This window comes from Stenella coeruleoalba (assembly GCF_951394435.1).
Source record: "Stenella coeruleoalba genome assembly, chromosome: 12".
In the NCBI taxonomy this organism is placed as follows: Eukaryota; Metazoa; Chordata; class Mammalia; order Artiodactyla; family Delphinidae; genus Stenella; species Stenella coeruleoalba.
In genome coordinates, this window is record NC_137158.1 from 62,672,275 (window position 1) to 62,686,915 (window position 14,641).

Sequence of the window (14,641 nt, forward strand, 5' to 3'; positions counted from 1 at the left end):
GGGTCCTAATTCCTTGACCAGCTCAATTCTAATAACACGTCCTTTGATTTCACTCCAGCTCTTATACACAACTCTGTGGATTTACCATAACTTTGGGTTGCTTGACATCTGATACATAATATTAAATAAGTGAAAGAATTTCTGGCTTTACAGAATTTTTTCTTTTTTTGGAACCAAGCAAATAAACCACTTTATTTTCAGCTAGTGGGAGAAAAACCTGGAATTACAGGCGAGCCCCCATTGCAGCAGTTCACACTGTCGTGAAAAGTTGGCTTACAAAGTCCTTTAATGAGTTCCTGCCTTCTTGCTCTGCATAGTACATCGGTATCTTCTCCATAGATGGGAAGGTAACCATGGCTCCTGTTCTCCAAAAAATTAGGTTTAAGTTAATGGTATGACTTAAGGAGCTCAAGCCCGTCTAGCTTTATCTGGCTTTACAGGCCGTAGCTCCAGTCTGTTAACTGCTTTCTCGTTTGACACTTTCCTGCTGCCACTTGGGCGTGGGTGGCTTGCTGCAAGCTTGCAGAGAACCCTGCTTTCTAAGTCTGCTGGTCTTCTCCCGACTGCACGTCCTTTCTGGTCCGGGTGACCCTCCATGGTGTGTCACTCCAGTGACTTGTCTGACCAGTGTTACTGAGCCTCTTATCCTCTTCTTCCCCATCACCACCCCCCAACAGCTCCAGTTATGCATCCGACTAAATCTGCCTTCTCCACTGCTAGGCCCTAGATGCTAAGCGCTACTGAGAAAAAACCCAACTGCACATTCAATCCAGAATGACGTCACCTGGATTTTTATGGCATCCAAATAGCAGCTCCCAGAACTACTCAGGAATCTCCTTATATGTCCCGCATGAGCCCCTGCTCCTGCTGTCCTTACAGGTATTCTAACAGTCACTACTCTTCTTCCTATCTCACTCCTATCACATTTGAAGTGGACCTTCCTTTCAGTTTTGGAGAACATGAAGATATCCTCAATTTCGAGACTTCCACGCTATCAACTTACCTGCATCCTCTTCCACATTTACCTGTCTCGGCGGGGGGGCTGATGCTCTATGCTCAGCACAGCCAGACAATCTAATCCTTCGCTGAGGGGGCTGTCCTGGGCATTCCAGGATGTTTAGCAACATCTGTGACCTCTACCCATTAGATGCCAGTAGTACCCCTCTCCTTGCAGATATCTGATTTCTCCAGGCATTGTCAAATGTCTCCTCGCGACAAAATCACCCTCAGTGGAGAACCACTGCTCTAGGCCAAGACTAATCTATCAACCTGTCCTCCCAATGAAAACCTCCTGCTTCCTCTAAGATCCATGTGTGCTTTCTTTATCTACCTTCAACCTGAACCTGTCCTACTGGCTTTGACTCCTTAGGGTATCATTTTATGTCATTCCAATATTTAAAAAGTCATTCCTGGAACCAGGTCTCCCTCCAGCCACTGCTTGACTTTTTTTTTTTTTTTTTTTTCTTCCTTCCTTCAAGTGAAGAGGCTCTGGGAATGACTTCCACGAGTTCACTTGCTGAGGCCCATTCTACTCTTCGATCCTCCTACTAGTATGAATCCATGACACATGCTGAGACCCTAACTGCCTGTTTCTGACACTCCTGTCTGTACCCTCCTGGAACCTCTATTTTCCCCTGGCTTCCAGGCCACTTCTTTCCTTCCCCTTTGATTACTCTTTTTTTTTTTTTTTTTTGCGGTACGCGGGCCTCTCACTGTTGTGGCCTCTCCCGTTGCGGAGCACAGGCTCCAGACGCGCAGGCTCAGCGGCCATGGCTCACGGGACCAGCTGCTCCGCGGCATGTGGGATCCTCCCGGACCGGGGCATGAACCCGTGTCCCCTGCATCAGCAGGAGGACTCCCAACCACTGCGCCACCAGGGAAGCCCTGATTACTCTTTCTTAATCTTCTTCCCTTCACCTGACTGTCCCTTAGATATTGAATACCAGTAAGTGTTCCACTGGGATTCTGTCCTTGGCCGCCTCCTCTCAGAACTCTTTCTCCTGTGCTCTCTCCTTCATTACAAGCTTCAACTTTCCTGATATAATACAATGGATACATTAACTTCTCCCACTGTATTCTGAAGCCCTATGTTCTCTGAAATTCCAATCCTGAATTTCTGGCCTCCTAGTGAATATTTCTACCTGGGAGCCCTACAGACACCACTAACAAATCAGGATATCTAAAACAACTCATCACATCCTACTCCCACCATTCCCTGTCTCTATCTCCCCAAATCTTCCTTGCTCTTTTATTATTTCTGTGGTACCGTATCCATGCAGTTGTATAATAAAGTCAGGGCCCTTAGCACACGCCTAGATTCCAACTTCACTAACCGCATCCACTCAATCACAAAATCCTGTCAGTTTTACCTTATGACCACAACCCTCCACATCTGCACTAGTTCAGGCTTTTGTATTTTATTTCAATGGACTCATAACCAATTTCCCTGCCCCAGGTCTCAGCTACCTCTAACTCAACCACCGTGCTACCACTAGAATGGCATTTTCATCCTGTAAATCTGTACATGTTACTCCCCGGGCGACCTTCTCCGGGAATCCCCTCTCTCTGAGGGCTACAGTCTAAGCATCTGAGCAGAGCACACTAGGCCTGGCTCCTGTATTTCTCTTATCCTTCTTTCCATCAGACCCCATGCTCACCAAACACAACCATACTATACCACACCTTACTCAACTTATTCCCTTTGCTAGAATGTTTTTTCCTATGATCATCTACCTAACACATACTTTTTCATCCTATAAGCCTCAGCTCAAGCCTGACCTCCTCTGGGAACTTCCTGGACTCCCCGGAGAAGATTTAGAGTGTTTCTTCCTGTGTGTGTCCAAAGCATCATGCACAGATCTTCATGACAGCTCCTACCATAGTGTGCTGGAATCACCTGCTTGTAGGAGTCTCACCTACCAGCCTGTAGGCTACTCAAGGCCAGGTGCATTGACTACTCAGTCTTTTTTCAGTGAGGACTAATAGTGTGCTTAGCATGGAAGTGAGCACTCAACAAATATAGAATGAATGGCAGGATGATACATGACAGGTTCAACTGTCAAAAAACTCTATCACGACATGGTATTTGTTAAAAAAAAAAAAATATATATATATATATATATATATATGCCTGCTAGTTCATGGAGTCAAAAAGAACTGAAGTTATTCAGTCTAAGGCAAGAGCTAATGTCACATAATAAAATAAGTTAAATAAGGTAATATATATGGTGGTACAGTGCTTATAAACTTTTCTATCAAAGCACTACCAACATCAGAATTCTGCCTGATATCCTTGAGGGAGCTGATGGCATAGGGTGAAAAAACATGACATTTCTCTGGCTAATAACAGATCCGTATTTATTTTAACCTGAAAGCATTTAAAATTCCTAGCAAGTTAAGAGGAATGATCCGGGAAGATATGACATCTTTAGTCTATGAGCCCCAGTCATTGTTAGCATAAATGTGGACCCCTCAGGTGGGGCTGAGGACAGTGTCAGTATCACAGTTACAGAAACGTGGAGAGTGGAAATAGCGTCACACTTAAAGTCACAAGTTCTACTTTGGGTTCTCGTCCCATCACTTGGGCTGTGACTTGGGGTTTATTTTAATTTCTCTGAGCCTCCTCAGTTTCCTTATCTGGAAAATGGCTATAATAATATTTGCCTTATATATTTCAAAATGTTGATGCCAATATTAGAAGAAATAATAATGTAAACAATGAAGGATGTAAACATGAAAAATAAAGTAATATTTCATCCAGAGAGAGTGAAAATCAAAGTACGTGGAATACATAGTCTTGCAAACATTTACCTTTTGTGGAGCTGAAAAAGCTTTTTCCATTTTGGCTTTTTCCTTAGGGGTTAAAGGAGGGGATCGCTCCTTTACCTCTGGAGGCTGTTCTCGATACAGTGCTGGAATTGAACAAAGAATTCATGCAATCAAATCGATGAGCACCGTTCCACGGGGCAAAACAGCAATGGGGGGCAGACAGGAAACTAAACACACCGATATTCAGACTTCCTTGGTGTAACAATAAGCTACCCAGAACTTATTGTTAAGGCGATTTGTAGTCTTACACATTCCTTATCCAAAGAACACAACTTATGATTGGCAACTTTTGATCAGCAGGATTTCAGAAATGCAGAAAGTGTCATTTTCACTTACTATGTATGTGGTCATGCAGATGCTTATTTTACCTTAATCCACATTTACCAAGAACCTGCTATATCCAGGGACATCAGCTAGGTACCACTGGAGGAGATACGAAGATGACCAAAGACAGTCTTTGCTCTCAAGGAGCTTACAATCTGGTCAGAGAGAGATATGTTCACAATTAACTGTAATATAAAACTGACTGTGACATTATTCTGAAGAGAGATAATAACAAAGACAAGTTCTGATGTGGGGATAGCAAATGCTTAATGGAAAAAGTGGTAGGTGTGTCAGACTGAAAAATAGGGAGGATTTTGCCAGGCGGAGGTGTGGATAAAGGATAATTTGTGAAGATGGTATGAAACAAGTAAGCACAGGGCTGGGACTATACATGACACAGGATCCACTCAGTGTTGGATCTAAGATTCTTATAAGATTATAATCTGTATAATCTACTTAATTTACATGTGGTGTTGAATCTAAAAAGTTATGTGGGAATTTTAAAGGGCTAAAAAGGAAATCTGTTCTGGTTAAATAACTTGGGCAACTCTGAATTGAGAGAAAGTGATAAAATACACCTGATCAAAATTCTAAAATTATAAGCTACATTAATGGGCTTTGTGTGTGGGCGGACTTTATCATTGGGTTTATCTCTTACTGGAAATGTTAGATGTGATTAAGGAAATTGATCAAGTTTTCCTTTCCAGTGGCTTAAGATACAAAGGGAATGTCCTTTGTGATAACAGGGTACCAATGTCTTCTATTGGGTCATTCTCTTAAAGGACATGGCTTTCAACTGAACAGTTGATAGTGATTATGTATGTATGTATAGTATGTACACACACATACACACACACACACACACACACACACACACACACACACACAGTCCCTTAGATCATTTGCTTTGCATATTTGGCTTCAGATAAAGGACAATTTCTCCTACTATTTTCAGAGCGGAATATGCTGCTGACAGTCATTTTTTCTCTAATGTTAAAACTGGGAAGGTGAGTTTTTGTTAAATTCAGGTAAAAAGTAGGATAAAAGGAGAGGAAAAGGCCTTCCCTGGTGGTGCAGTGGTTGAGAGTCCGCCTGCCAATGCAGGGGACACGGGTTCGTGTCCCGGTCTGGGAAGATCCCACATGCCGTGGAGCGGCTGGGCCCGTGAGCCATGGCCGCTGAGCCTGCACGTCCAGAGCCTGTGCTCCACAACGGGAGAGGCCACAACAGTGAGAGGCCCGTGTACCGCAAAAAAAAAAAAAAAGAAAAAAAAAAAAAGGAGAGGAAAAGAACCCCTGATGAACTGAGAATTCGATCGTATTCTCAGGTTTTCTGAAAAATTTTTGTTTTTTCTGGCTTTTGCAAAAGCTTTTTCAACAAGCAGTGACTGATGCCAAAAGAAACCATCAATTATTCCGGGGTACAATAAGGAGTCACGGCAACTGAAGGATGGCCACCGCCTGAGACATGGAATTGATTTCTGTACTCGGCCACCAACCATGGTCACTGCAGTATGCTTCAGAAGTCCCACTTTGGTTCTTATGGAAGAAAACCAAATTTTATTGAATCTTTAATCCCCTGTGGATCAAACATCTATAGCCTCTCAATATTTGCAAGCCTAAGAGGTAATTTCTGCAAACTAACTAGATTCTAAAGTTAGCACATAACACCATGTTGCCTGGAAATACACAATCTTTTTATACTGTCAAGTTTCCACTTGTATCTGAAAGAAACAACAGATTGTAATAGCTAGCTAAAATGACAGATATACTCCAGAGTGACTAAGACTGTGCAGGCAGCTCTTGATTTAAAAACAGAAGCTACCGCTGCAGAACTCCAGCTGCTGGTCCTGAGAGAAGCCCTCACTGGGAGGGGAGGGAAGCAGCCCGGATATCTGAGATGACCTGCAAGTGAGAAGTGCTGAGTTTACAGGAGATGACTGGGAATTAACCTGTCCCCAAATTTCCTCCTTCCACACTGCCTTAACTTTTCTCCAGTCTGCATCCTCCTTTAAACATAAAACTATACCTCAGATAGAGTTTAAGAGCTATTAGTCATTTACTGCTCAGAGAATAAAACCATGGCACAGAGGAAATTAAGAATTTTGTTATGAGAGAGAAAGAAGTGGGTAATTTTCAAGACAATTAGCGCTTTGGAGGGGAGGAGTATGCTGAAAGTGGCAGATAAGCTGGGGAAGGAGCTGCAGTGAGATCTAGAGCTCTTGGGGAGGGAGCCCTGAGAAGGGCCGGGTGCAGACCTGGAAGGTGGCCCAAGAGAAATAGTTTTACCTGGGCCTGGCCCAGCACCCAGGATTCATGGAAGAGATTCTTTCTCCTTTTCTTCATCTCTTTTCCCTTCAAAGTTCAGAACTTAGGTTAGAAATCAATCGTATTTTTGTTCAACCATAGTTCGGGTTGAATGGGGTTTCAGAGACTAGCCTGAAAACCAACTACCACTTATAATAATTACTTTGCAGAAACAAAAGACTTAACAGTAAACATTCAAAACGTAGCGTGCTCTCAAGGCTGCTTCTACTATATTTTTAAATCGGAACTATACGATTTTAGTGTTTCTGGAAGAAAGCTTAGAGATGATGGAGCTCAGCTCCCTCATTCCATGGGAGGAAACGGAGGCATATCACTATTAGTTGTCAAGCTAGGATTAGCAGTCAGTTCTCCTGACCGCTGGGCATCGTGCTTTTCCTACCACACACCAAGTTAATGGCTGATGGGAAGTGTTCTTCTGAAGAAGCACTGCTATACTCCTCTCCTTTCTTCAGTCTTTGAACTCTTTTATTTTCAAACTCTCTGTGTTAGTTCTATTTTCTCCTCTCAAGGCCTGGAAGCAAATCTACAGCTTTCAGAAACTCAGATTTAGAATTTCTTCTCGGGCTCCTTTCTTTTACCTTTCACAAATGAGGGCTTAATTTACTTGAGAGTGGAACAATCTATTGCAGTTTTCTTTGAGCAGGTACCAGCTAGGCCTGGGGATACAAGGTAAAAAGAATGGGAGTTGGGAGCTAGAGGTTCTTAGGTGTCTGTCAACTGAGGAGTCTCTGCGGCAAGAGGAGAGGTGACGTCAGTGTGTGAGCATCAGGTGGCGGGGAAAAGGGGCTGAAGAAGGGTGGTAGCTAGACGGGCAGGTCCCCTGGGATGGGAAGTCCATGAAGTAGATATTCCAATCTCAGAATGTAATAGCTTTTGAGTGTACTAGTGCCCCCCTCCCCTTTTATTCTTTTGCAACGTGAGAATGAAGAGCAATACCCATCGGTAAATGTATGCAAAAGTAACAAGACAGCAAGTTAAAGCGTAGAAAATGATAAAATCTTGGACTATCAGTTATACCATATTAGTAAACCAGGAAGGGAGCACAAAACTTACTTTCACTAGCCACATGATTAGCTGGAAAATAACCTTCCTGTCCCTTTCCTCTGCTGCCATACCACCAGTCTTCATTATCTTTGAAAAACACTCGGATAATGTCTCCGCGATGGATGGTTAGTTCATCTGATCGATTCGCTGTGTAGTCATAAAGGGCCACTACCTAAGAGAGAGATAAGACCACCACAGCTTTATCACAACTGTACCACAGAGAAAACCCCCAACATTCACTTCCTCTTGCAGAAGAGCAGCTGAAACCAAAGCAGTACTTTGGTGAGTCTGAGGCTGTCTCAAGGTTTGCTAATGGGATCAGGGGTGGTGGGAACACAGCAGGAGAAGCAAGATAAAAGACTGTGGGATTGAGAAATGGTTAAGATCATTCAATACACTAAGATTAGCTTCAAAATAGCAGATGTTAATTTTTTTTAAAGTAAATTACTTGTGAGGCAAATAAAAAAAAGCTCACACATCATTCACTTTCTTAAAATTGTTTCATTCCACCTTTGGTCCCATTCCCTGTGCTAAGCAGACGCATCTGAAAAAAAAAAAAAAATTCTCCAGAACGTCGACACTTTTACAAAAAGGAAAAATTCAATGGAACAACCAGTTTACATAATTTCATTGTGATCACTTGGGTTTATTGTTAATGTCTCTTTTTGAGATGTATTTCTATACAAATACCATTTTTGGGGTATTTTATATGACTAATCTAAATCTTCCCATACTTTAAAAATACCTTTATAAGCTTATACAAATTTAAGAGGAAAAACCCTTCTATGAGAATCCTCTTTCTCTGTTTTGTTACAGTAGTCACTATATGTATTTTTTCTTTTGAAAAACCAAATTCAAAATGAATGGCTGCACAGGAATCTACAAATCCCTTACAGCAGTTACAAGAAGGAAGCAGACCTCAACCCACTTTAGACGTGATGCAGTGTATAAAGTAGGACATAATACATACACTAAAGAATAAACTACTTCTACTTTTTTTCCTATGTAAATGGAATTTGAAAATTTACAGGTTATACAACTACATACGCAATGGAAAATTATCATTGCAGTCCTCTGCATTTAGGCTGAGTACTGATTTATTCACTTAACAAGTATTTACTGAAATCCTAATGTACCTGGTACTGTGTTAGGGACTGAACATACTGTGATAAACAGGATAATCTCTAGAAGGGGTACCTCGCTTAGGCTTTGCAGGTGAATGAAGGATAATCAGGAAATAGCCAGCTGAAGAGATGCAAAGTGTGTCTCAGGCAGACTGCACCCCATGTGTGAGAGTCCCGGGAAGAGAAATCCCCAATAGTTCAATATGGTGGGAGCCTGGCATTAGAGGTAAGAGTCTAGATAGAAGGTGGGAGAAGCTGAGGCTTCAAGAGTCAGTAGGCACCAGATCATACACGCTGAAAGGTTCAGACTCAGAATATGGGCAACGGGAAGCAAGGAATGCCATAACAGTTCTCAGTTCTCAAAACTCTTTGTGGTGCCTTGAAATTAATTTAAAATCTTTATTAACACATTAACCAGAAGACTTTAATGGATAAATCTGGAATTAACTGCTGTCACTATACAATATAAGGGCAGTAATGATAATTTAAGTGGTAAAAATACAATTCTTATTGCACTGCTTAGCACAGTCCCTAGTTTACAACATGCTATGCAGGACGCTGTTTAAAATTTACAAATCTTTTGTAACTCTCAGTATATTGATGCCAACTCACTTATGTAAAAGTGGAACTTTTAACTTTTCCCGTGCATTCTTCCTTCTCCAAACCTCTTCTCCTGTATTCTCCTGCATGGCACCAGCACAGAACAGGAAAGCCAGTAAAAATGTGCTGAGTGCCTGCCATGTTCTGGGTCCCTTGCTAGTGGCTTATGTGAGTTATCTTACTCAACCTTTGTGACAATCCTGTGAGGGCAGAAATTCTTATTTCAATTTTACAAATGAGAAATTTGATACACAGGGAAATCTAGTAACTTGTCTAAAGTAAACTACTAAGTGGTAGAATCAGGATTTAAACTCGTGGTTTTTTTCTTTCATTTTTTTTTTTAAAATGAAATACATTTATAGGCCATCTTTACCTAGGATCAAACATGGGAAAGCAGCAGAGAGGAAGGGAGGAGGGACAGGAGATCCTAATCACTCATGAAAGATAAGACACATTTTTGGACAGCAAAACTTGGGCAGCTGGCTGTGCTGAGAAGATTAGCTCCCCTGGGTCACCTGCAGGCCCCATTGTGCCCCTTTCCCGACACCTGAAACCCAGTCCGAGAACCTGCGTGGGGATTTGTTCCCACTGTTCTTCATCCTGGTGTTCCTATAAAAAGAGGAAGAGATACCAGGAGCATACGTGCACAGAGAAAAAGGCCGCTTGAGGACACAGCGAGAAGGAGACTGTCTGCATGGCAAGGAGAGTGGCCTCAGAAGGAACCAACCTGGCCGGATACTTGATCTTGGACTTCCAGCCTCCAGAACTGTGAGCAAATAAACTTCTGTTGTTTAAGTCACCCGGTCTATGGTATTTTGTTACAGCAGACCTGTCAGACCAATACATAATACAGCCTCCCAACCTGATGGTGTCAGGTGAATCACGTGTTCCCAGCCTCTTACGCTATTGCAAATGGGCAATGCCTCATTTGCATCCATCTTAGGTCCTTCCTGGCTTACAGTACTGTGTTCTACACTCTCATGCTGCTATCTCCTGATGTAGAAATAATGTCCTTGACACCAAACTCCACAACTACGATCCTTAGGAGGGAGACTACACCCCCCAAAGCAGTCTTGCTTTGTCACCATCACACCATTACTGACATTTAGGCACAAAACAGCTTCACAATGAGGAGTCAGCGTGTTTCACGTGCCAACAGCCCACAGGTTGGCGGCAGTGGAGCTGTGACCATTCTCTCATCATACTGAAGACACGTGACAAAATCCACACGGCTCATGAGAACCTGCTGGTATTCCAGTGTGTGTTTTTATCAAAATGTTCTCATCATTGGAAGACCGTTACTCTCTTCTGAGCATCACAGTACACACAGTAAACTCTGCTTGTTTTATTCTGGTAGTGGATTTTGCATAAGTCACGTCTTCCCTGTCTCCAGTTAGATTTCATTGTCATCTCGCTGTTTTAGGATAAAGTAAAGCTCCATTGGGAGCTTTATTCCCCAAGTGCTGGAAGACACAGTCCCATGCAGAGGTTTGTGCTGAATTAATACCATTTCTATTTTCCCCTTATTTTGGTAGGTTTTGTCACAGAAAATCTGTTTTGACCATTCTCTTGAGAAGTATCTTCTACAATGTACCCTTCTGTGCACACGGTGGTCTGGCACGTGGGTATGACAGAACATCCTCAGTACTATGATCCAGATCTTGAGCTGACAGGGCGGTTATGAAATCTTTCAGTAATCTTTCTTTTTAGACGTAAGTTTAAAAATAGGTGCCCATGTGCCCATGTTGGTAATGATAGGTCTGGGAAATAAAATGTTCCACAAAATCCACTTGGTCACATTTGACCACTATCCACATATTTGAAACAGAGTTCCTTCCTTTTCTCAAAGCTTGCCGAGTTGCTTGGGCACAATCACTCACGGTGGGAGTGCCACTGGCAAGCTTTTTTTTTTTTTTTTGACATAGTTTTCGGTCTTCATAGCAGTGCTTGCCAGATACTATTTCTTGGTTTAAGCAGAGTCTGCCAGGCTGTTATAAGACATTTAGGAGAATTCCTTTTTGCATTATCTTCTGAGAGATTTTTCATTATTACAGTTGTCTCTCTAGAATTCTCAGTGGTTCTTGAAACCACTGTACCTAAGGAACATTAACCACTGTACAGCTCAGCAGCAGCAGATGTTCCTTGCAATGTTATCTGTGATGCAATCCAAAAATCAATATTCATGATGACCCCAAGTCATTCAACAAGCTGTGCTGAATAAGTCATACGCTTTCTCCTCCAACAGGGCTTCTGCTGGCTCCATAATCGTTGGGGAACTTCTTTGCGCCGACCTGCAGCCAATGAAGCATCTGGATCCCACCCCCTTCCCTCTGCTTCCTACTTGCTTAACTTGATTTCAGAATTCTGCCCTCCAGAACAGTGAAGGAATACTTTTCCGTTGTTTTAAGCCACACCATGTTTGTGGTAATTTGATATGACAGCCCCAGAAAACTAATACATATGACGTTTACTTTCGTGAGTACTAGATTCTTTCTATTCCTTTAAAGAGTATTGGAGGTTTTTCTGGCATGTAGTTACTTGAGATCACTTTGACCCCTTCCAGGTTTGCTTTTAAGTTGTGTTAGAGCAGATGCAGGAAGACTTTAGGACTCAATAAACTCCACTACTAAGATATGATTCTCCTGAGAATTCCCCCTGATGCCCCACATTATTAGGAGGTTTTTCCATTCTGGCTGGCAGGACTGTGAATTATTCCCATTCTGTTGTGTAGGCTACTAATCTCTGATAGTTCTTTCCTTATGGAGTTTAACCCCATGTAGGTGCAGATCAGTACTCAGCCAACGAGTTATTAAGGGTACTTCTTATGGTTACTGGCAGGATTATTACCAATTAATATGAGGTGAAACAAAAAGAAATGTCTTAGTAATTATTTTATTTTTTGTCAGAACTCTTGTTACAGGTATTTAATGCACATTAACTAAAATGTATACATTTTCAGTTTTCATAATAAATGCAATTATGATTTATTACACATCTGGTATTCTTAAAGAAAAAGCACATCAAGCTTTAATATAGAAATATTTAGGTTACACTTAACTTCTGGCTCAAGTGTAATAAAACTTTTGTTCTTTTTTGATCTTATACATGTTCCCCTCAGGGATGGCCCATCTCTTGTAGGCTTGGAGGGACCTTTGGCTACGTGGTTGGCCTTGTTGTTTCAACACTCTGGATATACTAAAAGAGAAAGCAACTTACATACAAGAACAATTCATTGGAGCAAAGGGAGAAGATGCTTCTTCGTGCAGATTCCATAAGGACTATGCAGAAGTATGGATGGTCTAAGCCAGGCAGTTATATTGACAGCACTGTTTTTCACATAGTTAACAACATGGTGTGGTTGTAGCTTTTTAAACTATGAAAGCCCAGAGAGATTGTACTTTCTAGTTGAAATAAAGTTATTTAGAATAGATTGTGGCTTCAGATGCATTTGCTGCTTTTTCGACCTTGGAGAAACATCCTTAATGAATTTTATAGAATTCTGATGGCAGGGTTTTTAAAAAAATCTCTTTCAAGTTTTAAACTGATTCATTATTTGTAAGAGGTCTGGGTACAGCTGTAGCATTTCATATGCTTTCTGAGAGAAATGGACCGTTTTCTTGGCCACTGGAGATGCTTCTCATGTAATCAAACAACAGTTTATACATCTTGATCCTATTTTTTTTTTAACTGTGTGTTTCTTTGGAGTTAAAATGGCTGTGATAGCCTCACCAAACACTTCAATCCCTGATGGACTAAAGGTGAACATTCCACATAGCAGCATGCTCCCATTTCTTTTTTTTTTAAATTTTTTTTAAAAAATAAATTTATTTATTTATTTTGGGCTGCATTGGGTCTTCGTTGCTGTGCGCAGGTTTTCTCTAGTTGTGGTGAGTGGGGGCTACTCTTTGTTGTGGTGTGCAGGCTTCTCATTGCGGTGGCTTCTCTTGCTGTGGAGCATGGGCTCTAGGCGTGTGGATTTCAGTAGTTGTGGCACGTGACCTCAGTAGTTGTGGCTTGCGGGCTGTAGAGCGCAGGCCCAGTAGTTGTGGTGCTTGGGCTTAGTTGCTCTGAGGCATGTGGGGTCTTCCCGGACCAGGGCTTGAACCCGTGTCTCCTGCATTGGCAGGCAGATTCTTAACCACTGCGCCACCAGGGAAGTCCTTGCTCTCATTTCTTTTGCTAGTTTCCACCCTTGTTCCAGACACAGGTTCTTCTTTCATATCTTTCAGTCTTGCTATAGTTTTGGGGTCACCTCGGAGATCTGAGTTCCTATTAATACAACAGGTATATTTAGTGTGTATTCTTTAAGTTCTGTTACCCACTCCTCTTTCACATTTTGAAACGAGGCTACATTTACCACAGAGGAGCATACAGGGAGGACATCAGTCATCGGATAAGATAAAAGCCTCAGATGATCACAGCGTTCTTGTCTGCTCTTAGTCTTTCTGTTTGGCCATGTCACAGAGAACCAGGAGGTACTAACTGTCCCCTAAGGTGACACTGGCTGCGTAGCAGTTGAAGATGGCAGGCATGTAATCCTCCAGGAAGGCGTCGCTGGCATAATTCATGGGTAGGCACATCTTGCCCGCCTCCCAGTCGCCAACCACCATGTACCTGAGCATCACTGCACTGGCCCATGAGCTATGCTGGGCATGGTCTCCCCACTTCCACCAGTCCCTTCCCTGGCTGTGCCTGCTTGCTGTCCCCCAGTAATATTTAACAAGTGAAATAAAATAAGCTTTAGGAAAGTCTCATTTCTCAATTATGTCGAGCAATGTTGGGTCTTTATTACTAAAATAGAAAAAAAGAGCAGATAAAAAAGGTAGTAGAAAATCAAATTTAACAACAAATTCTAAATTGTACAGAAGTACATTACTAAACATTCAAATGACTCCTTTACTAATAGTGACACTGGGACTATATTTTATTCCATAAGAAGAATGGAAAAACATATAACCCTACTTCTAGCACCATGTGGTAGAAATATATACAGTCTCTTATAATTATTTCCATGAACACTAAGAAAGACAACTCTACAGATATTCATAAAAAAAAACTAAGGTCCTGTTATTTTTAACTGATCTTATCTGGATAATAATAGATTAAGAAAACAGAGATAAAGTAAATAATTGCACAAAGTTTATTGTCTCTGTACCAGACAAACTATCTGTTCTATCCTGCTACATAATGCTAGTATATATGAACCTTAAACACTTCATCAAACAAATATTTGAAAATATTTAATTCCAAATACCTTCTGGTAAAGTAACTACTAAGGGTAATGGAAAAAAACACGAAACGAGGAATCAAGACAGTGAGTTTCCAGTCCTGCCTGGGCCTCCAAGGCTAAAACATATCTTAAAACACTCAAGCTGGATGTCTGTAAACTAAGGG

General features: G+C 41.7%; 1 protein-coding gene across 8 annotated transcripts in view; it reads right to left on the bottom strand.

The window, feature by feature from the left end:
- Positions 1-14,641, bottom strand: part of AHI1 (Abelson helper integration site 1) — a 247,157-nt gene that overhangs the window by 86,996 nt on the left and 145,520 nt on the right. For 5 of the 8 annotated variants that reach the window (XR_013830781.1, XR_013830782.1, XR_013830783.1 and 2 more), the window contains exons 23-24: positions 7,533-7,695; positions 3,811-3,911 (exon numbers count right to left, since the gene is read on the bottom strand). Coding sequence is in view for 2 of the 8 variants with exons in the window: in XM_079939317.1 (XP_079795443.1) it covers positions 3,811-3,911; positions 7,533-7,695 (264 nt within the window). In the remaining 6 variants the exon portion in view is untranslated. The remainder of the gene's footprint in view (positions 1-3,810; positions 3,912-7,532; positions 7,696-14,641) is intronic. The other 3 variants (XR_013830784.1, XR_013830785.1, XR_013830786.1) reach the window with 1 other exon arrangement.